The 26,557-nt window shown below is 40.0% G+C and overlaps 2 protein-coding genes across 3 annotated transcripts in view; both read left to right on the forward strand.

Moving 5' to 3' along the window:
• The first annotated feature begins 456 nt into the window (after positions 1 to 456).
• The window catches only part of LOC129739985 (acetylcholine receptor subunit alpha-like), a 706,505-nt gene continuing 680,404 nt past the window's right edge, over positions 457 to 26,557 (forward strand). For both annotated transcript variants that reach the window (XM_055731563.1, XM_055731562.1), the window contains exon 1: positions 457 to 551. The gene's annotated coding sequence lies outside the window, so the exon portion shown is untranslated. The remainder of the gene's footprint in view (positions 552 to 26,557) is intronic.
• LOC129737617 (uncharacterized) lies at positions 12,069 to 14,414 on the forward strand. The gene has a single exon (XM_055728779.1). The coding sequence runs from the start codon at positions 12,069 to 12,071 to the stop codon at positions 14,412 to 14,414; it is 2,346 nt and encodes a 781-aa protein (XP_055584754.1).

Here is a 26,557-nt window from a genome sequence, read left to right on the forward strand (position 1 = left end):
TTTGTGACATAATGGGTGGTGGTGGGACAATTTTTTGCCTTTGCTCATAACGTCTGCCATTTTTGGATGACGACGACGACAACGGGCAAGTGATTGGAAAATTTCCACTCGCTTGGCTCAATTTCGTGATGCTGGGGCCCAGTGTGGGAAATGTACGAGGATCAATTTTGAGAGGCATATTTTAGCTAACGCAAACGAGTTGTGAATGGGAACGATAAACAGAATGAGTTTGGCACATATTTTCTGTCACGTAGGTTTTGTTAGAAACATTGCAGCTGATATGTATTATCTGTGAAGTCAAATTTTCTTCAGTACGGTTCAATCTTTTTTTCTACAAATACAACCATGTATACATAGGCTTTGATATTTGTTGATTTTTTATGAAGTTACTTAAGAAATAAGTCAACCCGATACCTGAAAACTAGTCTTACAATAATTTTATCTCTCTTTTTTCAGGTAAAACAAACACCTTCATCAAAAGACGATAATCGGTATAGGAACATAAAACTGCATGTGTGAATGTGCTGAGATCTTCGTTTCACAGAAATATGGTAAGAGATAATGAACTTGCTACAGATTAAGTTTCAGTAATTTCTTACTACAAATGCAGAATATTATTTTAAGACACTGTAAAATGGGGTGAATCTGCTTCTTCAGCCCACGATCTGCTTTAGATGGTGTAATTTGTGGACCTAAACAAAACTGAATCAAAGTCAAACAAAGGTAGTGAATATGTTGGCGAAGCCCCTCGTAAGCTGGTTGAAAATGAGATGTGAGTTCCAGGCTCGTGGATAGTTGTTTAGAATATAGAAATAAGAAAATTGAAAAAAAAGCGGAATGTCATTCGGGAAAATTTGTCAAGTTGGGAAAACGTGTTCTCGAATAGTTGTGAGATTTTCGGATTAAATTTATAATTCCGTTTGTTATAATTCAGTTTAATTGGTTATACCTATCTGGATATATTTTCTGAATAGAAGCGTGAGTAATCAACAATATTGTAATGAAAATCGATTTCGAACTTAGCTTTACCATTATAGTTGGTCATTTCGGCAGAACGATTTCTGAAACACGCGAGGAAGTGAAATATTGTCATTTGAAAGTTTTGGTAAGATTTTCACAGAATGTCTATAACCTAAAATACCTCGGTTAGTTAGAAATAGCTAAATCTTTGTATTGAAATCTCCTAGGAATCGCTGATTGACCCTTATCAACCTATTCGAAAATAAGAAACATAACCAATATCGATAACCGCTGAAATTTCCCGTGTATAGAAAGGCACTTAAATGTAAGAAGAATTTTGTTAAAAATATTTCCTAAAATTAAACAAAAACCTATGTTTTAGCTTTGAAGCAACTTGCTATCAAAATAAGTGTTGCTTATTTACTGCCTTGATCCGAACAAATCTTCAAAGATTTAATGATCATGAGCAACATGGATGCAACCAGCGGTCAACCGAAAGTATCGGAAAAGCAGTACAACTGCAAAATGTGTAGCCTTCCTGACTCTCCAGGCAATCTCGTCGGTTGTGACACTTGTGAAGCATGGGCTCATTACCAGTGCGCAGGAGTTACGGATTCTATTGCAGATCCGAATCGTTCGTGGAAATGCGAATCTTGTCGAGCCAGCCGGGAGAAAAATAAGTCTCAGCAAAGTCAGGCAGCTTCTTCAATTCATTCCAGGAGTAGTAAACGTTCGGCGAGATCCGAGCTGAATCTGCAAATGCTCCAGGAGCAAAAAGAACTTCAACTTAAAGCCCTTGCTGAGGAAGAAGCAGCTATTAAGGAAAGTTCGAAAAAGGAAGAAGAGTTGAGGAAAAAGAGGGTTCGTATTGAAGACGAATTCATTCGGAAGAAGTACGGCAGTCTTAATGACTTTGCGGAAGATGGCGACAGCAGAAGGAGTCGAACGAGTACCCGAGCAAGCAGCAAAAAGGTTGTTGATTGGTTACCAACGGTAGATCCAAAAGTAGGACTAACTGAATGGGAGTTACCACGTCAACCTCAGCTTGGCCGAGCCAAATCATATTCGACAGCAGATGAAATTGGACAACGAAATGTAGCACCAGTAGTTACCTTCAATGAAGCCCAAGTAGTATCAGCTGAGCATCAGTCGGAGAGCCATATTATTAACAGCCGTATAACTCCCGTTTCTGCATCTACTCCACAAGCAAGAAAGTTTCCGGATATTCAAGTTCCCCTTCCAATCAGAACACCCAAAATTGAACTAAACCCATATTCCAACATTGAAGCTGGACAGCAATTTTGTCCCTTCACTGAACACCAGCCAACAACACAATTCTCCGGTGCAGTTGAGGAGATGAGACTTATCCAGACTAACCGCGAGCCGATTATGGCTACCTTGATTTCTGGAACAGCTGTCGGCACTAAACCAAAGTACACAGGGGCCATTCCGAAAACCACTAGATTTCACACACCATCAACAGCTGCCATCGGAAAAATACACCGTCCGAAACTATCCATAGTCGACACTTTTGGCCGGAATACACCAACAACAAACCCTTTTCTAACATTTCCGCGAAGTCAGCCCACTGTGACACGTAATAACGCAGTACCACATTCCAGTTTAGAAGGTATGCAATCAATTTTATCGTCTGGTTTGAGAAAAATTTCTATAGGACCACCAAACACGACTGTACGTTCCACAGCTGATATGATGATAAGCACCACAAACGCACTTGCGCAAAAACCCGTTAATTTTGGATTAGCCACTCCTCAAGCCTATGCTGTTCTTCCCGAAGTGAATAGAGCAAATATAGTACCATCGTTTGCTCCCAGATCCTCCCAAGAGATGAGCTCCCATCAGCAGTGGACTAGTAGTCATCAAGGAAAATTTGATATGGGACTACCCGCCAATTCAACACAACACGCTAGTAGATATTTCTCACCTAACCCGAATCAGATTCCACTAGCACCGCAAATTACTTCTAACAATCTCAGCAGCCCGAATGCCCAATTGCCATCTCCGAGTATGGCCGAATTGGGAACACACACGCACAGTTCCATCCATTTCGCAGCACCTACGAAAACTCAGCTAGCAGCGCGGCATGTGATGTCTAGAGACTTACCACACTTCTCCGGTGACCCACATGACTGGCCGTTGTTTTATAAGTCGTTCTGCAACAGCACAGCCGCATGTGGACTTTCAGATGCCGAAAATCTAGATCGACTGCAAAAATGTTTAAAAGGTCGCGCTCTTGAGGCAGTGCGAAGTAAACTATTGATCCCTGACTCAGTTCCTCAAGTGATGAATACCCTCAAGATGTTGTTCGGACAGCCTGAGATTATTCTCTTTACTGTCCTGAAAAAGCTCAGAGACATTCATTCGTCTAGTTTCACTCGAGGAATACAGTCGAGTTTTTACGAGCGCTCCGCGAAACAATAGTTAGAAAGTTTCTTTTGTTCGGTCGTTACATTCGGGATTGTGCACCGTCGGACCGATTACCCGGGTTAATCTGGTTTCTTAGTGCCGTGAACGGGTAGCGGAGGTGATTTATACGTGCGATAAAATCACATGATTGTTGGTGTGGCCGCCATTAAGCTGATTCGACGCTTCAAGCTGTGCGAGAATCATCACCATCTTTATCATCAAGTGCCGATAGAGACGAAGGGGCTCGCACGATCAAGGCCGTTGTATTGTTGCCCATCAGAGGTTTACCCTAGCCATTGCTTTTGTGTGGTCGTTTTTTGCTGCCGTCAACTGAAGGAAGACGATAATCACCAGGTTGAAATCAAAACGGATAACGCAGTGGGTTGAAAACAATAAAAAAAAATTGTACATTTTCATTTCCTTTTTCATTTTAAACTAATTATCTATTCTATTTTTTCTATTACTCTTTCATACTATCGTTATATTTGTAAACTAAAAGTACGATCTCAAAAGCTTATGAATCATGGACGGGGATGGGGGGCAGAATATGCTTCCCACACCCAACCCAGATGTTATGAACACAGATGATAATATCGAACCTTCTGTATCTGCTCCTCCTAAGCCTCCGCGTATTAGATATTATCCTGAAAACACATCTTTTACAGGTCCATGGGTTGTTTTTTTTCGGCCAAAGCCGAAAGGAAAAGCACTAAATGTTATTCAGATCAGCAAAGATCTGGCCAAGTGGACCTCCATATCCGAAATTACCAAGGTCCGCACAGACAAACTGCGCGTTGTCGTTTCTAGCCAAAAGGCTGCAAACGAGATCGTTGCTTGTCAGCTTTTCACGTTACAGTACCGCGTGTATATCCCCTGTCGAAACGTAGAAATCGAGGGCGTTATCCACGAAATGAATCTGACGGTGGAGTATATTATGGACCACGGAGTTGGGGTATTCAAGAATCTTGACTCGACGTTTATCAAGATCTTGGATTGCCGCCAACTAAAGACTTCTTTTATGGAAAATGGGGTGAAAAAATACTCCCCGTCAGCTTCATTTTGCGTAACGTTCGAAGGTACCGCCCTCCCTCACTATGTTTTGATAGACGATAGGTTGAGGCTTCCCGTACGGCTCTTTGTGCCGCGCCCCATGAACTGCGAAAAATGCAAAAAAATTGGACATACAACGGATTTCTGCTGCAATAAACCACGGTGCGTTCATTGCGGGGAATCTCATGAGGACGGGTCCTGCCAGGCAGTTGAGCGAAAGTGTGTTTATTGCGGAGACCCGCCTCATGACATTTCCGCCTGCGCGGCATTTAAGAGCCGGTGGGATCAACAGAGGCGTTCTTTGAAGGAACGTTCTAAACGTTCCTATGCCGCTATTCTAAAGAGCTTCTCTCCCCCGGCCCAATCTCAATCTGGAAACGTCTTTTCCTTGTTACCTGTTGACGAAGTAGACACGGATGTTTCTGATGAAGGACAGCAATTCGTCGCTATTGGAAACTCAAGGAAGCGTAAAAAAGTGACTTCTCCAAAAATCCCGCAAAAAGTTCCTGTGGTAAGCTCTTCACAAAACAGTCATAAAAAATCTCCTGCTGCGGAAAAACAGTTACCTCCTGGATTTTTAGGTACAAATTATGCTCCAGAAGACCCAGAAGTTGCGGGATCATCGAACACTTCAAATTTCAACATATTTTCATCAACACCTAATTCTCAATCAGGATTTTTCAAAATTACTGATATCATCAATGGTATTTTTGAATACCTCAATGTCCCCGACTCATATAGAAGCATAATAACAATCATGCTTCCAGTGGTAAGGACACTTCTTCAGCAGTTGATGCAAACTTGGCCCATTCTTTCAGTGTTTATCTCTCTCGATGGCTAATTTAAGCCGAGGAGTCGGGGATATCACTGTTTTACAGTGGAATTGTCGTAGTATAATCCCTAAATTGGATTCGTTCAAATTCCTTCTTCATGAAATTAATTGTGATATTTTTGCTCTTTCTGAAACTTGGCTTTCTTCTCAAACTGATCTTCCATTCCACGATTTTAATATTATCCGTTTGGATCGCAACGACTCTTACGGAGGGGTGCTCTTAGGGATCAAAAAGCACCACTCTTTTTATAGAATTCAACTTCCTTTATCAGGTGGAATTGAAGCTGTTGCATGTCATACAACTGTAAGAGGTAAGGACTTATGTGTTGTCAGTTTGTACTGGCCACAGAGAGTTGCAGTGGATCGAAGTCACCTAGAGGACCTGTGCTCAGTGCTTCCTGAGCCAAGGTTGATCCTGGGTGACTTCAATTCACATGGAACTGTCTGGGGAGAACAAATTGACGATAGTCGTTCTACTCTTATTTATGACATTTGCGACAGTTTCAATTTAACAGTTTTGAACACGGGTGAAAAAACACGGGTACCTAAACCTCCTGCAAGACAAAGTGCAATTGACCTCTCACTTTGCTCAAATTCACTATCATTGGATTGCCAGTGGAAGGTGATTTTTGATCCCAATGGTAGTGATCACTTGCCAATTGAAATTACAATCACCAATGGGGTCAATACTTCAAATTATACGAATATGACATATGACCTTACAAGACACATTGACTGGAAAAAATACTCAGACGCCATCACAACATCTATCAATTCTGTAGATCATCTACCTCCATTAGAGGATTACAATTTCCTTTCCGGCTTGATTTACGATTGTGCTGTTCGCTCTCAAACAAAACCCATTCCCACGTCATCCGTTCATCGAAGGCCTCCCAATCCATGGTGGGACAGCCAATGCGCAGAGCTGTATGCGGATAAATCGAACGCGTTTAAAACCTTTCGGAAGCATGGAACCATCGAAAATTTTAATTTGTATGTTTCCCTGGAAAATCAATTTAAAAAATTAATAAAAGGCAAAAAACATGCTTATTGGCGTAATTTTGTGGGTGGTTTATCACGCGAAACGTCGATAAATACTTTGTGGAAAGTGGCACGAAGTATGCGCAATCGATCTCAAACGAATGAAAGTGAAGATCATTCGCACAGATGGATCTTTAACTTTGCTCGTAAAATATGCCCTGATACAACCCCTGTGCAAAAAATCATTCGTGATGTGCCACCAGGTAGGAGCGATCTGGATTCTAACTTTTCAATGGTTGAATTCTCAATTGCTCTCTTCTCTTGCAACAACTCAGCTCCGGGAGTTGATAAAATAAAATTTAACTTGTTGAAAAACCTTCCGGATGTCGCAAAATTTCGCTTGTTAAATTTATTTAATCAACTCTTGGAGCAAAACATTGTTCCCGAAGACTGGAGACAAGTGAGAGTTATAGCCATCCAAAAGCCCGGAAAGCCTGCATCCGATTTCAATTCCTATCGCCCTATAGCAATGTTGTCTTGTATACGGAAGCTGATGGAGAAAATGATATTGTTTCGTTTGGATAAATGGGTAGAAACAAATGGCCTTCTTTCAGATACTCAGTTTGGGTTCCGCAAGGGCAAAGGGACAAACGACTGTCTTGGTTTGCTGTCGTCAGAAATACAAATGGCGTACGCAAAACGTGAGCAAATGGCTTCAGTGTTTCTAGACATAAAGGGAGCTTTTGATTCTGTTTCAATCGAGGTGTTGTCAGAAAAATTGCATTCCCGAGGTCTGCCTCCTCTGTTGAACAACATCTTATACAGCTTGCTTTGTGAGAAACATCTGAACTTTGCTCACGGAGATATTGCGATAAGGAGAATCTCGTACATGGGACTACCTCAGGGTTCATGTTTGAGTCCTCTTTTGTACAACTTTTACGTGAGTGACATCGACAGTTGTATCTCTGAGGGCTGCACTCTAAGACAACTCGCAGACGACAGTGTAGTATCTGTAACAGGATCTACAGAATCAAATCTACACAGACCTTTACAAGATACTTTAGACAGGTTATCATCCTGGGCTCTGGGGCTAGGGATCGAGTTTTCTCCAGAGAAAACGGAATTGGTAGTTTTTTCCAAGAAACATAGACCTGCTCAACCAAAACTTCAACTTTTAGGCAGAACTATCACTCAATCGAGATGTTTTAAGTATCTCGGGGTGTGGTTTGATTCCAAGTGTACCTGGAGAACTCATATTGAGTATCTGAAAGGAAAATGCCAAAAAAGAGTTAATTTTCTCCGTACCATTACCGGCACCTGGTGGGGAGCCCATCCAGAAGATCTGATAAAACTGTATCGTACAACAATTCTTTCAGTGATGGAGTATGGCAGTTTTTGTTTCCTATCAGCTGCGAAAACACACCTCATCAAACTCGAACGTATTCAATACCGTTGTCTCCGCATAGCGCTGGGTTGTATGCAATCAACGCATACCATGAGTCTTGAGGTTTTGGCAGGCGTACTTCCTCTGAAAGATCGGTTCTTTTCTTTATCTCTTCGGTTCCTCATCAGGTGTGAGGTCATGAACCCATTGGTAATTGCAAATTTCGAAAAGCTGCTTGAGGAAAATGTTCAAACAAGATATATGGCCATATATCATGAATTTATGTCTATGCAGGTTAATCCTTCTTCGAATTCTCCCATTCGTGTTTGTCACCCTGGCTACGACAATTCCTCTGTCAAGTTTGACTTGTCCATGCAGCATGAAATCCGTGGAATCCCGGATCAACATCGTTCGCTTATTATTCCTAGGATTTTCGATGCTAAATATGGGCACGTCAATGCTGAACAAATGTACTTTACTGACGGGTCGCTATTGAATGAATCAACGGGATTCGGAGTATACAACGAAACATCTAGCGCTTTCTATAGTCTTGAGTTTCCATGTTCAGTATTCATAGCAGAGTTGGCAGCTATCAACTGGGCTCTGAACAGCATCGCCTCACAAACTGTTGGTAATTTTTATGTTGTAACGGATAGCTTAATCTCACTTGAAGCTATTCGTTCAATGAAGTTGGGAAAGTACTCACCGTACTTCCTCGAGAAGATACGAGAAAAATTGAGTACTTTATCTGAACGCTGCTTCTCCATCACCTTTGTTTGGGTCCCTTCACATTGCTCAATATTGGGCAATGAGAAGGCTGACTCTCTCGCAAAGGTAGGTGCGCTTGAAGGTGATATTTATCAGCGTCAAATCTCCTTCAATGAATTTTTCTTTTTAGTACATAAAAATGCTCTCGTCAATTGGCAGCGCAAATGGAATGCAGATGAAAAAGGCCGGTGGCTCCATTCGATCATCCCAAAGGTGAAGCTTAAACCATGGTTCAAGGGTTTGGACCTGAGCCGTGATTTTATTAAAACATTCTCCCGACTCATGTCCAACCACTGTTCCTTAAACGCGTTACTGTATCGTGTAAATCTGTCAAGCACCAATCTATGCACCTGTGGCGTTGGTTATCACGACATTGACCATGTTGTTTGGTCGTGCGAGGTCCACTTGATCGCCAGAGCACAGTTAACAAATTCGCTTCGGTCTCGAGGAAGGCAACCTAATGTACCTGTGAGAGATGTGTTGGCTACGATGGACTTAACTTACTTTTCCGAACTCTATCTATTCTTTAAAGCTATCGATCTTATTCTGTAGACTTTTTCTCAATCTGTTACTAATTTTTAGTTTAAGCAAGAAATGTAAACAGTGCAAAAACAAATACAATCTTGGCTCCTTAAACCTACTGGATTGAGCCGTTTCAAATAAATGATTTAAAAAAAAAAAAAAAAAGCTCAGAGAAACCCCCGGGCCGAAATACGAAAATCTCCAGTCGATTATAACGTTCGGGTTAGCAGTTCAAAATGCTGTGGATCATATGGTAACTGCAGATCTGACTGACCATCTTTTTGATCCGATGCTGTTGTATGAATTGGTAGTAAAATTACCAACTCCATTAGCAATCGAGTGGGGTCGTTTCAAACGGCAGCATAACTTCGTTAACCTGGCCGTTTTCAACAAGTTTATGTCTGAGCTGGTAACCGTGTCTTCCGATATTAGTATTCCCATCCCAGTCTCTAAAGAAAAACATCCTAAGAGCTTTTCGGAGAAATCGAAATTATATGTGCACTCTGAGAATGATACCATCAACAATGATCAAAGCTCCAGCCAGGTCTTGAGAGGAAAGCACACAGTTAAAACTACCAACCCTATAGCTCAAATTGAGAAAACATGCGTTTATTGCCAGAATCCATCACATGAAATCGCAAAATGTCAAGAATTTATTTCTCTGGATCTGGACAGGAAATGGAACTTCGTTAAGCAGAAACATCTATGTTACCTCTGTTTAGTTCCACACAAAAGATGGCCTTGTAGATCCGGTAAAGTATGTGGCATTGGGGGATGTAGGTTACGACATAATGTTTTACTGCACGCCGAGCGAAACAGTACCAACAACAGCAATATATCCAACGGTGATAGCGCTCTCGCTCAACAAAACCATCATCACGCTTCTACATCATCTGCTCTTTTTCGATACTTACCGGTTGTCATTGAAAGCGGAAACAAATCCATCGAAACATTTGCCTTCCTTGACGACGGTTCGTCCTCCACGCTTTTGGAGGCCAACATCGCGAAGGAACTTGGTATAGAGGGAACCAAGGAGACGCTATGGCTTAGCTGGACAGGTAATGTGTCACGCGAAGAGAAGGGTTCGCAGCGAGTCTCGATTTCAATTCGTGGTAAAGGGTGTAAAACAAGATACGATATTGGAAACGTCCGAACAGTGAGTCAGCTCAAATTAACCAGTCAAACCATCGATTACGAGGATTTGCAAAAACGCTACCCGCACTTGAAGGGATTACCTGTCATGAGCTATGCTGCAGCAACACCTGGTATCATAGTAGGACTCGAACACGTCAGCTTGTTGACCCAGCTAAAGGTGAGAGAAGGCGGACAGCGTGATCTCGTTGCCGCTAAGACGCGGCTTGGGTGGTGCATCTTTGGTAAGCAAGGTTCGCTAGTGAAACCCTATCAACAACTTCACGTACACAGTGATATAGAGAATGAGAATAGAAGGTTTCACACTCTTTTGGGAAAGTTCTTCGGAGTAGAGGAGGCGTTCGTAACCATCAAGCCAGAATCAAAAGAGAATAAGCAAGCACTAGACATCCTCGCCCGAACCACACGACGAGTAGATGGGCACTTCGAAACAGGATTGCTGTGGAGATTTTCAAAACCTAATCTTCCCAACAGCTTCCCTATGGCTATTCAAAGAAATCGATCTTTCGAAAAGCGTCTATGCAAGAATGATTCTTTGAAAGCAGCTGTGGAGGAGCAAATCGAAAACTACCTTAAAAAAGGGTACGCTCAACTGATCACGAAAGAGGAGCTAGCATCGTCGGACAATAATCGGGTGTGGTATTTGCCTTTGGGAGTTGTGTGTAACCCGAAAAAGCCAGGCAAAACTAGATTAATCTGGGATGCGGCTGCTCGAGTAGATGGTACTTCTCTCAATGATTTATTGCTTCCAGGACCCGACTTGTTAGTTTCTCTTCCGGCAATATTGCTTCGTTTTCGGCAGAGGAATGTCGCTGTGTGTGGAGACATCAAAGAGATGTTCCACCAGATAAGGATAAGGGCAGAAGATCGCCAGGCGCAGAGATTTATTTACCGTAAAGCTATTGAGGATCCTATTCAAATTTACGTCATGGACGTGGCAGTTTTTGGTGCTTCGTGTTCACCGTGCATAGCACAGTTTATAAAGAATTATAACGCAATGGAACACTCAAAACAATTTCCCGAGGCTGCTCATGCAATCGTTAATGACCACTACATGGACGATTACATGACAAGTGTGGATTCGGTGGCGGAAGCAGTGAAATTAGCCAACGACGTCAAAACGGTTCATGCAATGGCTGGATTCGAGTTACGTAACTTCATATCGAACTCCTCAGAAGTGATGAGAGAGTTAGGAGCAGTGTTGGTAAATTTCGCCCGTCACGCTTGACCCGACTAGTTTTGTTTCATCAAACGACGGGCACTGTTCTCAATTGACGGAGCCTCCCTTTTCGCATGACGGATAAAGCACGACAACAATCAACATTTCTCCATCATCGACTGGCGAAGCTCCTACACATGGTCAACATTTCTCCTGAGAGTGACTGGTAAATCTCATCACACTTCGATCGGCTTCTGACGGCAGGTACAACTAATTGAACGACTTGCTGGCAGAGAGCAACAATAGCAATAAAAAACTGAAAACGAGCTTGCTGGCAGGAGCAACAATAATAATAAATGCGTTTCTTTTTCGTCTTCGGTCGTCTTCGGCTTGCTGGCAGGAGTAACAATAATAATAAATGCGTTTCTTTTTCGTCTTCAGCTCGGTCGACGACTCGTTCGAATGCGATTGGTAAATGCTGACTATGGAATTTTTTCAGCTTCAAACGACTGGGGGTTGAATGACTGGCAAACGAAGTGACTGGTCGTTAAGGAACAGTCAATTGATTTTGACGGACCAAGAGGCTTCACAGTCACAGCTTCACGCCTCATGACGATGAGTTTTGCCAAGCCTGGTTAGGAGTGACAAGCTGTCCGGAGATGAAATCCCTGAGCCTAGAGCCAGGACTGGCCGAGAAACCTGAGAGAGTTTTAGGCATGACGTGGCGTCCTGGTCAGGATGTTTTTACCTTCGATACGAGCCTTCATCAAAATGTCGCGGAGTTACTCAAGGAACAAAAAAGGCCAACAAAGCGCCAAGTCCTGAAAACCATAATGAGTCTTTTTGATCCTTTGGGGCTAGTGGCACATTTTATCATACATGGCAAGATACTAATGCAGGAGGTGTGGAAGTACGGTTCTGGCTGGGACGAGTCGATTCCCGAAGAACTGTTTGATCACTGGATTCGTTGGAGCAATATGCTGAAACAAGTAGACCGGGTCGAAGTTCCTCGATGCTTTTTTAAAGGCGTTTTGAGTAGCGAATTGAAAAACATACAAATACACATTTTCGTGGACGCAAGCGAGGCAGCGTATGCTTGCGTCGCCTATCTAAGAGCAGAAGTAAATGATGTTCCCCTTAGTGCATTTGTTGCGGCTAAAACCAAAGTTGCTCCCTTGCGCCCACTTTCAATCCCTCGTCTCGAACTACAAGCGGCGTTAATTGGGACAAGGCTACTCAGCAGTATTATTGGAGCAATCGATCTTCCAATTAAAAGACGATACCTTTGGACAGATTCCCAGACTGTGCTGGCTTGGTTGCGTTCGGACAGCAGGAGGTATCATCAATTCGTGGGCTATAGAGTTGGCGAAATACTGACTACTACTTCTATTGATGAATGGCGGCACATTCCAACCAAGTTGAATGTGGCAGATGAAGCGACAAAGTGGGGAAACGGTCCAATTTTCACCCCAGATTCCAGATGGTACACCGGTCCGGAATTTCTACGTCAATCAGAGGATGATTGGCCGATTGATCCCAAGGATGCACAACAAACTGACACAGATCTCCGAGCGGTATTCTGTTATCACGGGCAAGTAGTAGATACAACAATAGATATTTCTCGTTTTTCGACATTAGATCGTCTATTGCGGTCTATGGTCTGTGTTTTAAGAGCTACCAAGGCGTTCCAGAAGCAGAAGGTTTGTGGACCAATCACGGCTGAGGAATTTCAGGCTGCCGAGAATTTAATTTTCCATCAAGTACAGACAGAAGTTTATCCTGAAGAGATGGGAATTCTGCAGAAAAACAACGAGTCGAAATTAAAAACCACAATAGGCAAGTCCAGTCCATTATACCAACTATCCCCTTTTCTTGATGAAGCGAACGTGATGCGTATTGACAGTAGAATCAGATCGGCACCAAGTGTACCCTTCCATTCAAAGTTCCCTATTATTTTGCCTAGAAATCACCCGCTGACAAATCTCCTTGTTGAGAAGTATCACAAACGTTTTGTCCATGCGAATAATGAAACAGTTTGCAACGAAATGCGCCAGAAATTCCATATTCCAAATCTGAGAGTTGTGATTAAGAAAGTTGCTAAAGAATGTCCCCTTTGTAAATTGCGGAAAGCAGTTCCACATCCCCCGAAAATGGCCGTCCTGCCAGTTGTGCGTCTAACACCAAATATCAAACCATTTACACATACTGGCATCGACTACTTCGGCCCGTTGCAGGTCAAGCAGAGGCGCAGTTTGGTGAAACGCTGGGTGGCCTTATTCACCTGCCTGACTATTAGGGCAGTTCATGTAGAGGTAGTCCACTCTCTAACTACTAATTCCTGCATTCTAGCAATCCGTAGGTTTATCGCTCGAAGAGGGCCACCAATTACGATTTACTCGGATCAAGGGACAAATTTCAAAGGCGCGAGAAATATATTGTTGGAGCAGTTACAACCGATTCACGAGAAGTGTGCCATTACCTTTACTAATGCATCTACACAGTGGTACCTAAATCCACCCGCAACCCCCCACATGGGAGGCGCTTGGGAGCGCATGGTGCGCTCAATTAAAATTGCGATGGAAGCAGTGGCAAATCATGCACAAAATCCATGCGACGAAGTTCTTGAAACGGTAGTGTTGGAAGCTGAAGCGATCGTGAATTCCCGCCCACTTACATACGTGCCACTTGACTCGGCGGAAACGGAAGCGCTAACGCCAAATCATTTTTTGGTGATTGGAGATAAGGCAGTAACACAGCCAATGAGCGAAACCTTAATGAGTGGTAGCGTACTACGGGATAGTTGGGAATTGACTCGACGACTTGTAGATATTTTTTGGACGAGATGGATTAAGGAATATCTACCTACACTAACGAGACGTTCGAAATGGTTCGAAGCAACGAAGCCCTTGCAGCCAGGCGATGTGGTGATTATCGTGGACGAAAAAAAGCGGAACGGGTGGATTCGAGGGCGTGTACTGGAAGTGATACCATCATCTGACGGAGAATTTCGTCGGGCGTATGTCAGGACGCCTAATGGCGTAGGTTTATATTCAGCTGTCAGGTTGGCGCGTTTGGATATCAAGGATTCCAGGGAAGACAAGGTATCGACTATCCCGGAACATCACGAAGGGGGGAATGTTGGCGAAGCCCCTCGTAAGCTGGTTGAAAATGAGATGTGAGTTCCAGGCTCGTGGATAGTTGTTTAGAATATAGAAATAAGAAAATTGAAAAAAAAGCGGAATGTCATTCGGGAAAATTTGTCAAGTTGGGAAAACGTGTTCTCGAATAGTTGTGAGATTTTCGGATTAAATTTATAATTCCGTTTGTTATAATTCAGTTTAATTGGTTATACCTATCTGGATATATTTTCTGAATAGAAGCGTGAGTAATCAACAATATTGTAATGAAAATCGATTTCGAACTTAGCTTTACCATTATAGTTGGTCATTTCGGCAGAACGATTTCTGAAACACGCGAGGAAGTGAAATATTGTCATTTGAAAGTTTTGGTAAGATTTTCACAGAATGTCTATAACCTAAAATACCTCGGTTAGTTAGAAATAGCTAAATCTTTGTATTGAAATCTCCTAGGAATCGCTGATTGACCCTTATCAACCTATTCGAAAATAAGAAACATAACCAATATCGATAACCGCTGAAATTTCCCGTGTATAGAAAGGCACTTAAATGTAAGTTTATAAGAATTTTGTTAAAAATATTTCCTAAAATTAAACAAAAACCTATGTTTTAGCTTTGAAGCAACTTGCTATCAAAATAAGTGTTGCTTATTTACTGCCTTGATCCGAACAGAATACTTATAGAAACCGTCAATCGGGACATCATACCACAGCAGGGTTAGCGTTAGATGCAACATTTGTATGCCACCACAACACTCATTCATTTTTTTTATACATAGGTATAATGCAATAAAGTCATCATTTAATTATAACAAAAAAATGATGACACAGTTTCTCACATCGTGAGATAGCTTTTTAAAGTCTTTGATTCTCATAGAAAATTTAAAAAAATCGAGCAAATGGATGTATTTTTTTACATTTTTATATGCCGTAAAAACTTTACCCAGAAAGACGGATTGGCCTTATGATATCACCTACAAACTTCATATTTCTTTAACAATCCTATACAAACACTTCTGGTTAAAAAATATTTTTCAGACAGTCACCATTTTTTTTTAAATAATGATTTTTATAATTCATTTACCATACCAGTCTGGGCAAAATGCATCAAAATGCAAATCAAACATTCACCTTTTAAACTTTGTTTTTGCTGGAATATGATTGTTTTGCATCAAGCATTTGTTCATTTCTAAATTTCATCCATGAAAAAATTATTTTTAAAGATTACAGTTAGAAGAATTTTTGTAGTTCAGTCTTTGGCTAACCAGCATTGTGATCGGACGCTTTTTCGGATAGTCGCAAGCTTATCGAAGAAATCTTTTATCAATCTCGTTTTTCCTTCTTTTGTCTTATTCGTTGCAAGTTGATAAGAAAGAACAAAAGAATAGTGCTGGTGATATAAATTCAAACTCCTCGTCGCTATGGCGGCTGGAGGTTTCAGCAGAAGAGATGACTTTCCTGCATTGGGATCTTTGATCCCAAACCGTGGTGAAGTTACTTATGTTGTTGTAGAAAGTGCAATCAGTGATTTTTCGTTGGCTAAAATTTCACCTTTTGTAATCCATCGATCCATAACTAACGCTATTGGTGATGTCGAAGATTCACGTTCTGAACAAAATGGCGCTCGAATCATCCTGAAAGTGAGAGGAACAAGAAAAACCGAGAAACTGCTGCAGCTCACTCAACTGTCCGATGGCACTCGCATCAAGACCTTCGAGCATCCCACACTCAACTTCTGCAAGGTGGTGATCTATGCTCCGGAAGTGAAAAATGAAGATGAACAGGCTATTTTGGAAGAACTCCGAGATCAGCATGTAGAAAAAGTTGAACGAATTAAGAGGAAGGTAGGTGAAAACCTAGTGAACACCGACAGCATCATACTTACACTTCGACAACACACTGCACCGACTTTCATCAAGCTAGGTTTCACAAAAAAACCCACTCGTACTTATTATCCCCGCCCAATTAGATGTTCAAATTGTTTAGAATATGGCCATGTTGCTCATAAATGCCAAAAACATAAAAAATGTCGGAATTGTGGTAAAGGGTTCCATGGCGACGTTTGTACTCTCCCACCTGAGTGCGTGAATTGTTCTGGCCCCCATCCAGTAACTTCTTCCATCTGTCCCGTCTTCAAATCCGAAGCTGCTATAGTAAAAATAAAAATTGACAATGATATCCCTTACCCCTCTGCCCGTCGTATTTTTGCTGATCGTGAAGAGTACAAAACGTTTGCCGATGCCTCAAAAAATATATCGAATCGAATAAATATAGCTCAACTTTCTCCTCTCCCAGTTCGCAAGTGTAGTTGCAAATGCAATTGTGAAAATGAATCTTCTCTTTCTCCCCTCACTTCAAATGACCCTCCCGTTATCATTAAAGATACTCCTGCTAAACTTTCGGAAACCAGCCACTCAATCTCTAAACAAAAAGAATCCAATCTGGTTCGGCCTCAATTAGAGTCGAAAACTACTGTACCCGAAACAAAACCATCTCCAAAAAATAAAAGTAACGAAAAAAAAAGCCCTAAAGAAAAGTAGATCGACAAAATCTCCCCCTCAACTAAATAGCCCTTCCTCACCAAACAGTAAAGAACCACCAAGTAAACACCTCCGAAAATCCAGCCCTTCAATTGATTCTCGCAGTGACTCAGACATGTTCGATGAAAGTGCTATTGATATTGACAAAATTTAAAATATATATTTTTTTCCTATTCATGACTTCTATCTTCAATTTAATTCAGTGGAATTTAAATGGTCTAAACTCTCATCGGAATGAACTCAATCATCTTATCGCTGATGTTAAACCTAAACTTATTGCTTTACAAGAAACTCATCATAAAACAGACTTCGAAATTAACGGTTTTAATATTTATAATAAAAAAGGTGTTGATTACAATTCCACATGGGGTGGGGTTGCAATTGCCGTATCACAAAATATACCTCATACTGAATTTAAACTTAATACACTTCTTCAAGCCGTCGCTGTTCAAATTATCTATCCTTTTAAGATATGTATTGTATCTTTGTACCTCAGGAATGGACACTGGGAAAAAACAGAAATCTCGTCTCTCGTAAAATCCTTACCAACACCTTTCTTAATTTTGGGGGACTTTAACGCTTGTCATCCGGAATGGGGAAGTCCTGAAGCTAACAGGTCTGGACGCATTATTTCTGAAATAATTGCTGAAAACGATTTGTTGGTTTTAAATAACGGGGATGGAACGCATTTTTGTATGAATACTGGTAATATTACACACATTGATTTGTCGATAGGAAAAGGTGAAAAAATTGTAGAATTTTCTTGGAATGTTTTAGACGACTTATTTGGAAGTGATCACTTTCCCATAGCTATCTCAATAGGCAATGAAATTTCGAATAATTATAGGCGTAGTCATTGGATCACTAAAGCAGCTGATTGGGGTACATTTGAAAAAGAAGTAGATGAAAATCTTCCAGCAGGTAGTACAGCATCCATTGAAGAAATAACTAGTGTCATTTTTGAAGCCGCAAAAAAATCTATCCCTCGAACATCTGAAATCTCTCCCAGGAAAAGAGTTCCCTGGTGGTCCGAAGATGTTCATTCAGCAATTAAACGACGACGAAAAGCATTACGAGCGATTAAAAAAATTGATCACGATCATCCCAATTATCCCTTGTTGTTAGAAAATTTCAAAAAAGTTAGATCTGAAACCAAAAAAATAATTTGGAGGGCAAAAAAAGAATCCTGGGAAACATTTACTTCTTCTTTTAATGCCGATACATTACCGTGTGGAATGTGGGGGCGAATCAGAGCTCTTCGGGGTGTTAAAAAAACATCAAGAATAACAATTATAGAAACAAATGACGGATTAACAGACGACCCTAGAAAAATTGCAAATGCACTTGCGGAGTCTTTCGCATTTACTTCTAGCAATGCTGCATATGAAAAAGATTTTTTACTTTTTAAAAATAAACAAGAAACAACAATTAACAGTAACTTTGCAGAAAAAGAACTGTATAACTGCCCATTTTCTATTCATGAACTCATGGTCGCTTTAGATAAAGGCAAAGGGAAAAGTTGTGGCCCTGATGATATAAATTACTCCATGCTCCAACATTTACCATATCACGCTAAACACACTCTTCTTAAGGAATACAATCGATTGTGGAAGGAAGGATGTTTTCCTAGCATTTGGAAGGAATCTCTCATTGTCCCTATCCCAAAACCGAACAAAAAACAAAGTGACCCTAGAAATATTAGGCCAATCTCTTTGAACGCTTGTCCCTCAAAGGTAATGGAAAGAATGGTTTCATCTCGTCTAGCTTCAGAATTAAACCGAAGAAAGTTAATTGATCCACGTCAAATTGCATTTCAAAAAGGAAAATCTATGGAGGAACACATACTTACTTTGATAGGCGACATTAAAGAGTCTTTTAGGAAAAATCGAATAACAGATGCTGTTTTTCTTGATATATCTAAGGCATATGATGTAACTTGGCGTTTTATGATTCTTAAACAACTGAAAGATTGGAAGATAGGTGGTAACATGCTTCGATTTATTAAAAATTTTCTGGAGGATCGAACTTTTCGGGTCATTATTGGAAATTGCATCTCAGACACAAAAACTCTAGAAAACGGTGTTCCTCAAGGGTCAGTTTTGAGTGTTTATCTTTTTCTTATAGCAATCAATAAAGTTTTCAATTACATTCCTCGTGATATAAAAGCATTGGTTTTTGCAGATGACATTGCTTTGTATGTGTCTGGGAAAAACGGAAATACGTTGCGAAAAAAAATGCAAAAAGCTCTTAGGAAGATTGAAAACTGGTCAAAACATTCAGGATATAAAATTTCTCCCGATAAAACTGTTGTAATGCGTTTTACAAAGAAAAAAAATCGTCCCAGTCCAGATCTGTTAGATTTCAATGGAACTTTGCTAAAAGAAGTAGAAGAAGTAAAATGGCTTGGAATAACTCTCGTACCAAATTTGAATTTTCTTCCTTTTATAAAGGACACTGTAAATATATGTAATAAACGATATAATATACTCAGAGCAATTGCAAACATTAAAACTGGCGGTCAATCTCAAGTAATTATAAATATTTCAAAAAGTATTGTTTTTAGTAGACTTTTCTTTTGCATTCCTGTAATGTTATTTTGTAATAAAGGTTCTTTGAAAAAACTCGAAGTTATGTACAATAAAGTCATTCGCACAGCGATAGGAGCTTTCTGTTCTAGTCCCATAAATAGTATCATGGTTGAATCTGGTCTTTTAAGTTTCGAATACACAATGCTTTACAACATAGCAAAAATGTTTATTAGATTTCAAAATGTCGAAAATGATAATGTTATAAGAGTCATGAACACACCATTTCTGATAACAAAAAAACAGGACGTTGAAAATAAATTAAACTGGGTTCTACCAACATCACAAATCTGTATGAAATACCCCGTAAAATGGAATTTGTCACCAGCGAGAATCAATTGGGAAATGCTAGAATTTCGAAAGAAAAACTCATCAAATTTCGTTGTACAACAACATTTCCAGAATCTTTCCAATCACAAGTTCACATAAAATGCTTTACTGATGGTTCTAAAAACGACTCTTCGGTTTCTGCAGGAATTTTTCATCCCCACAATACTATTTCCCAATCTTTTTCACTCCCAAATTACCTCAGTATCTTTTCTGCAGAGGCGTACGCTATAATGTTGGAATCAAAAAGAATAGAAAAAACAACCTTACCGCATGTCATCTTCACTGATTCAGCTAGCGTCTTGCTAGCCTTAGAATCACGTGACTCTCGACATCCGTGGATCCAAATCATAAATAAAATTGTTAGGGAAAATCCACTTATCGAATTGTGTTGGGTCCCTAGTCACAGAGGTATTTACGGGAATGAACAGGCCGATCTCGCAGCTAAAAATGGTTTGAGTCTCGATGTCCATCCTATGTCTACCCCTGAACAAGATATCTTGAGAGAGATTAAAAGAAGAATCTGGGAAATTTGGAATGATGAATGGGTTAGAACAACGCAAAACAAATTACGAGAGATAAGGAATACAACAAGTCATTGGAAATACTTTACCAAATCTAGACGAGAAGAAGTGGCATTGCGACGATTAAAAATTGGGCACACATGGGAAACTCATCACTTTCTAATTGACAAAAGTAGCGGAGATTGTGAGGTTTGTGGAGAAAGGAAAACTGTGAAACATCTTCTGATGGATTGCAGAATATACGAGCTGGAAAGGAAAGAATGTGAAATTGGATCAACTATAGGAGATATATTGGCGTATACTGAAGAAGCAGAAGAAAAATTATTAAATTTTATTAAAACAAGTGGTTTGATAAAAAAATTATGAAAATGTTATTAAAGTTTATAGTTTTATAATTGTAGTTGTAAGAATATTTTTATGTAATTAGTTTTAAGTATTTTAAAAGACTCGAATAAGCACTCAGTGTTTAAAAAGTCTCTAATAAAAGTAAAAAAAAAAAAAAAATTTTGTAGTATTTTTTACCCCTAAATGTATGCAGCACCTTTGTACCAAAACCAAAAACTATTGCAATTTGTAATGGTTGGCAATTATATCAAAAACTATAAATTTTCAACTATTTTCAACCTTTGAAGACATTACATATCATGTTGCATGAGTTGCCTATTAATCAGTCTCAAAATTTATGTATTGCGTACGCAGTTTAATGGTCGGCTTTCGGCTAATTTAGGTTTTAAACTAGCGAGAAACATCGATTAAATAGCATACAAATATATCTCAGTGATAAAATACCACTACAAATTTTGTAGTGCGTCTTTCAGGCGATTTTTTTCGTGTTACACACATTGCATACTTTTGATGTTTTAACATTTAGAATTTGAAGTTATTTTCAAACCTTTATAACATTTAATTATGATTCTAATAATGGTGTAGTATCGGATGAAATTTTTGTCATAATATAAGCTTTAACGAAACTAACATACAAAACAAATCGATCATCACTAGAATTTAAGTTATTGATGAGAAACCAATGCTACCTTTTTCGTTGCGCCACATCAGGAGCAAAATCCGGTTGCAAAAAGTCGTGTGATGTGACGCAACGAAAAATCGTGTGATGTGGTCGCTCGTGAAATAACAAATTGCACTGAAATTGAAAATTGAAAACTACAAGTTTTATGTCAATTTATAATATACCAAATTCCGAAAATCTCCGTCATTAAACAGAGCACAAATTTTCGGAAAAGTCTGGGCTAAAATGCATCAAAATGCAAATCGAAGATTCACAATTTAAATCTCGTTTCCATATGCTGAAATATGATTGTTTTGCATCACGCGTTTTATAATTTCAAAATTTAATTCATCCAAACATAAATTTTTATGATTTCAGCTAGTAGATTTTTTTGTATTGGTGTTTATCCCTGAATGTATGCAGCATCCTTATGAATTTTCTTTAAAAGCATTGTTGACAGAAAAATGTAAAATTTATTTCGAACAAAATCAAAAATTACTGTCATTGGTGCTTTATGCGTAACTGCATCACAAATATATCAAATTCTATAAATTTTCTAACGCTTTCATATGTTTTTTTTTTCATCAAAAACGAAGTTTGTTGTAACTTACCTTCTTGTCTTAAAGGGTGATACGGTCAAAATTTGGTCAAGGGAAAACGCGTATAAATCGGTGAAATCATTTATTTAAAAAATTAAATTAAATTTCTTTTTCAAGTTTAATTAGTATAAAGTTCAGGAAAAATATTCAGTAAGGATTCCGCTTTTCCAAATCCGAATTGCCGGGCCTTACGCTTAACCCCTGCCATCAGATTTTGTACAGCCACCTTGTCCACCTTCTTCGCCGCAGAAAGCCAGTTTGCCTTGAACTGCTGCTCGTCCTTAGCAGTTTTTTAGTCTTCTTTAGGTTCCGCTTGACAATAGCCCAGTATTTCTCAATTGGGCGGAGCTCTAGCATGTTGGGAGGGTTCTTGTCCTTGGGAACCACCTGCACGTTGTTGGCGGCGTACCACTCCATGGCCTTTTTACCGTAATGGCAAGATGCCAAATCCGGCCAAAACAGTACGCAACAACCGTGTTTCTTCAGGAAAGGCAGCAGACGTTTATTCAAACACTCTTTCACATAAATTTCTTGGTTGACAGTCCCGGAAGCTATGAAAATGCTGCTTTTCAAGCCACAGGTACAGATGGCTTGCCAAACCACATATTTCTTCGCGAACTTTGACAGTTTCATGTGCTTATCATCGCGATTTGGAGTCACTACCTTCTTGTAAGTCGGCTCGTTTTTTGGCTCGATGCACGGTTGTAGACGATACACCCAGCTTATTTGCGGCATCTCGGAGAGAGAGGTTAGGGTTTCGCTTGAAACTACCGGCAACTCTCTTTGTCGTCTCAGCGGCTTCCGGTTTTCGATTTTCCCCCGATCCAGACTTCCTGGCTGTCGACAAACGTTCCCCAAACACTTTAATTACATTTGTAACGGTTGATTCGGCAACTTTTAGCGATTTTGCCAGCTTTGGGTGTGAGTAGCTCGGATTTTCGCGATGCGCGAGCAAAATTTTGATACGCTGCTCTTCTTCCTTGGACGGCATTTTGACAACTGAAGAGTGAATTCCAAAATCAAAATAGGAGCAACATTCTACACACAAACACCTTCAAAATTAGGGGTGTTCAGGTTTTTCAAATTCAAAATGGAAAGAAATACGTCAAGTTGATATTGACTAAATTTTGACCGTATTACTCTATTTCGATCGAAATATGGGCGTACTCTTCTTTTCGTGAATTTTAACCAAATGTTGAAAGATATTTGATCAGAAAAAACCAACGTTTTTCTTCCATTTTATGAAGTTATTTCTCATCTTATGCAAAAACTGCGAAAGGAATACAACTTAAAACAAATTATTTCAACATCTTGTTTTAAATAACCGCCATTGAGTATGCAAACAGTGATCAATATGAAAAAAATTTGGTGTTATACAAAGAAATTTCAGAAGAAAATTTGTAATTGTCAAGTAAGCCACATAAATTCCATGATGTTGGAAGTATTTGATTGAATTGAAATATATCGGTGCCACCTCCAATAACACGAAATATGTACAATAGAACCCTGCTTATCCGAACTCCGGTTATCCGATCCGAGTTTCTACGTTATCCGAGCCATCATTGGATAAAATCCATGCAAAAATGTGTTTTCCTAATTAGCAAGAAACGTCAATTGAATAGAAACAAAATCCATTTATGATCCGAGCTATGCGCCTGAATGATATGCAATACCAGAGCAAAAGGACAGGTTTTTCCATGTAATTCCGTTTAATCCGAAATTTCACTTATCCGATGTGGTCCCTCCCCCGACTTCCTCGGGTAAGCGTACATCCTTTTGCATACCATCCGGGCGCATATCTCGATTGAAATATGGATCCTGTGTCAACCTGATGGCTGGGACAACGCGGGAGCTCAGAAAACTGGAGTTCGGATAAGCGGGGTTCTACTGTTAAACGTTTCTCCTGACTTTTTGGATAAATGATTCATATTTATTAAATTCTCTCCTATGTTTCACAATTAAAGCGTGCACAGCCAATTCAAAGTTATTGCAAACTATCCAACGCGATGCAATAAACTTTGACATTGCTAGCCGACAATAGTGCAAGGCTGGAGACTGAATCTTTAATTAGCATTATTTATGTCAAGTGCTGCTCTTCACGCTTCACCTTTCGTTAACTGTTTCGAAACGCCCCCACGGGAGAAGACGAAAGCTATCGACTATTACTACAATAGCCACTACACGTTTATTATAGGTATGCAAACTAAACTGAGCCTTCGTTAAGCCACAATCAACGGATACCTATATAAGTATACTTAGGAACGCTGCCAGGACCCGAGGCTTTCGAATAGTTCAACAACCGCAAATACCCACAACATCGCGGCTGAAAGGTTTCGGTCGGAGTCTCTCGTTCTCTATGTGTGTGGATGTGTCTATACTCTAGCAGCTAGCATAATGCGGTTCTTCGCATTTAAATTATTAATTCAAAGCGCCAAAGAAAGACGGGATCAGCCCTCTTCCACATCTCAACCAACCTCTTGGCGTGGCGTTCAACTTTGTGCTATTCCCCAGGCCAGCCCAGCGAAGCCAACACACAACTGTGTGCCGTTTCGACGGAAATGGTCCTTAATTCTGCATTAATTCCTTTCTTAATTAAATTTGCTCTATGAATTTGACGGGGAAGATACCAAGCCAAGCTTTACCAAGAGAGCGGTTATCGGTTATCAGCATGAGTGTGCGCCAAAGTAGCAACCGTGTTGCCAGTTGGTAGGAGAAATAGTAGCGGTGGTTTTGTCGGAATACTGTTTTGACGTGAAATACGGCAAACAAAGTAAAAAAAAGGTTGAAAATTAGGAAAGTTAAAATTTTTATTAGAATTTTTCTTTTGACAAAAGCTTCTTGACCATTAATCATGAAATCGCGTTACTAAAATTGCAAAGAAAAAGACTAAATGGAAAATTATGTTCTCGGAGCTATGTTAACGAAAAAAAAATGTTTTGTACTGAATATGTAGGTTTTTTTTTGCACTTAAAATGAAAAATAATAAAAAATTATTCCGATGTGGTTTTGATGAAATTTCGAACTTTTCATCGAATACCTTTCGTCCTACCATACACTTCTTCATCTTCTGCTTGACAATTGCCTAATATTTTTCGATAAGGCGGAATTGAGGTCAGTTGGCTGGGTTGATGTCCTTTTCGACAAAATCCACCGCGTCGTCCCGATACCACTGTAGTACCTCTATGCTGTAGTGGTAGCTTGCCAAATCTGGCCATAACTTTACTGGTCCTTTGTGAGATCTAATGTACGGAAGAATACGTTTTCTCAGGCACTCCTCCTTGTACATCTTAGGGTCCATGGTCTTGTTTGTCACAAAAACCGCGTGTAGTGAAAAACACCGGGGTTTTTCGTTCGCAGCTGCAAATACCTTGCCAGATCAAACACTTTCTTGCAAACTAATCGGCAAAAACGAATTTGAACTGGCCGGAACAGTGGATTTATAAAATTTTTGGCCAGGAAGCTGCCTAAAATCCATCTTCACGTACGTTTCATAATCCACGAGGATGCATCCGTACTTCGTTAGAACCTCGTTTTATAACTTCCGAGCACGTCCTTTGGCTACTACATCGACTCAATTTCTTGACCATTTCATAGTCCGACTGCTCTGGGTTTGCCTTGATCATTCTCAACACTTTCATATACAGTTTCCGATCCTTAGTTCCACTATGACGCTTGGTATGAACCAGCCGATCGATAGTATTTATCTCACGGAAGCGTTTGAGAACGCTGCACACGGTCGATTTGACCATTTCTAACGATTTCGCGATTTTTGAACCACACCATGTCGGGTTTTTGGGTGTCCAAAATTTCGTTTCGCCGCTTCCATCACGTGTAACTGTGAATATTTATTTAAAAACGATTGGATGCTGTCAACTCTGAAAAGAACTTCTTGAAAATTTTAAAATCCCTTGAAGTTTTGTATGATTTGGAGAATGTAATGTAGGTTATGCATTAAAACCAATAACGGGGACCTCTAAGTTTGACAGTAAAATCCCGCTTACCCGAGCTCCGGCGCTATCCGAGCCAATTTGTCCGTATATAAGATCCATGTATTTAGCTATACGCCTGGATGGATGATATACCAAACCACAGCGAAAGGATAGGCCATTTCTGCTAATGGTGGCGTACCCATAGGTGTCGTTGTTGTTTGTTGCTGTTTTGTTTTGTACACTTTTCAAAGACTCAAACCGAACACCTGAGCACCTGTCAAATCAGGAGCTGGTCGGTTTTCAAATTTAGCTTCTGAGTCGTAACCAGAGCATTTTCACAGGTCACACGTGACACGACTACTTATTTTCCGTCGCAGTAACTATAGAGTATTTCCTGAGACAGATGGTGGTAGGGTATCTTTTTGTTTTTGTTTTGAAAAATGTAAACACCTACTGGTCGCCATTTTGAGCTTGGGAGATTAGCACTGTTAAATTATTTCTTCAAAAGATATATTTTTTTCAAATTAACATTACAAATATCAACATTACCTCCAAAGTATGCCATGTCTACATTTTTTTAATTTTAGCTAGTTTTAAAAATAACCATTACTATTGCACCGCCAATTTGGTTTCGTTACTATCCAGCCATTGAACATGCGTAGTGTTGTTGTTATTT

This window comes from Uranotaenia lowii, chromosome 1 (assembly GCF_029784155.1).
Source record: "Uranotaenia lowii strain MFRU-FL chromosome 1, ASM2978415v1, whole genome shotgun sequence".
Taxonomy (NCBI): Eukaryota; Metazoa; Arthropoda; class Insecta; order Diptera; family Culicidae; genus Uranotaenia; species Uranotaenia lowii.

Excerpts from the sequence above, each read along its gene's own strand:
- LOC129737617 (XM_055728779.1), top strand. The coding sequence starts at position 12,069 with ATGAGTCTTTTTGATCCTTTGGGGCTAGTGGCACATTTTATCATACAT.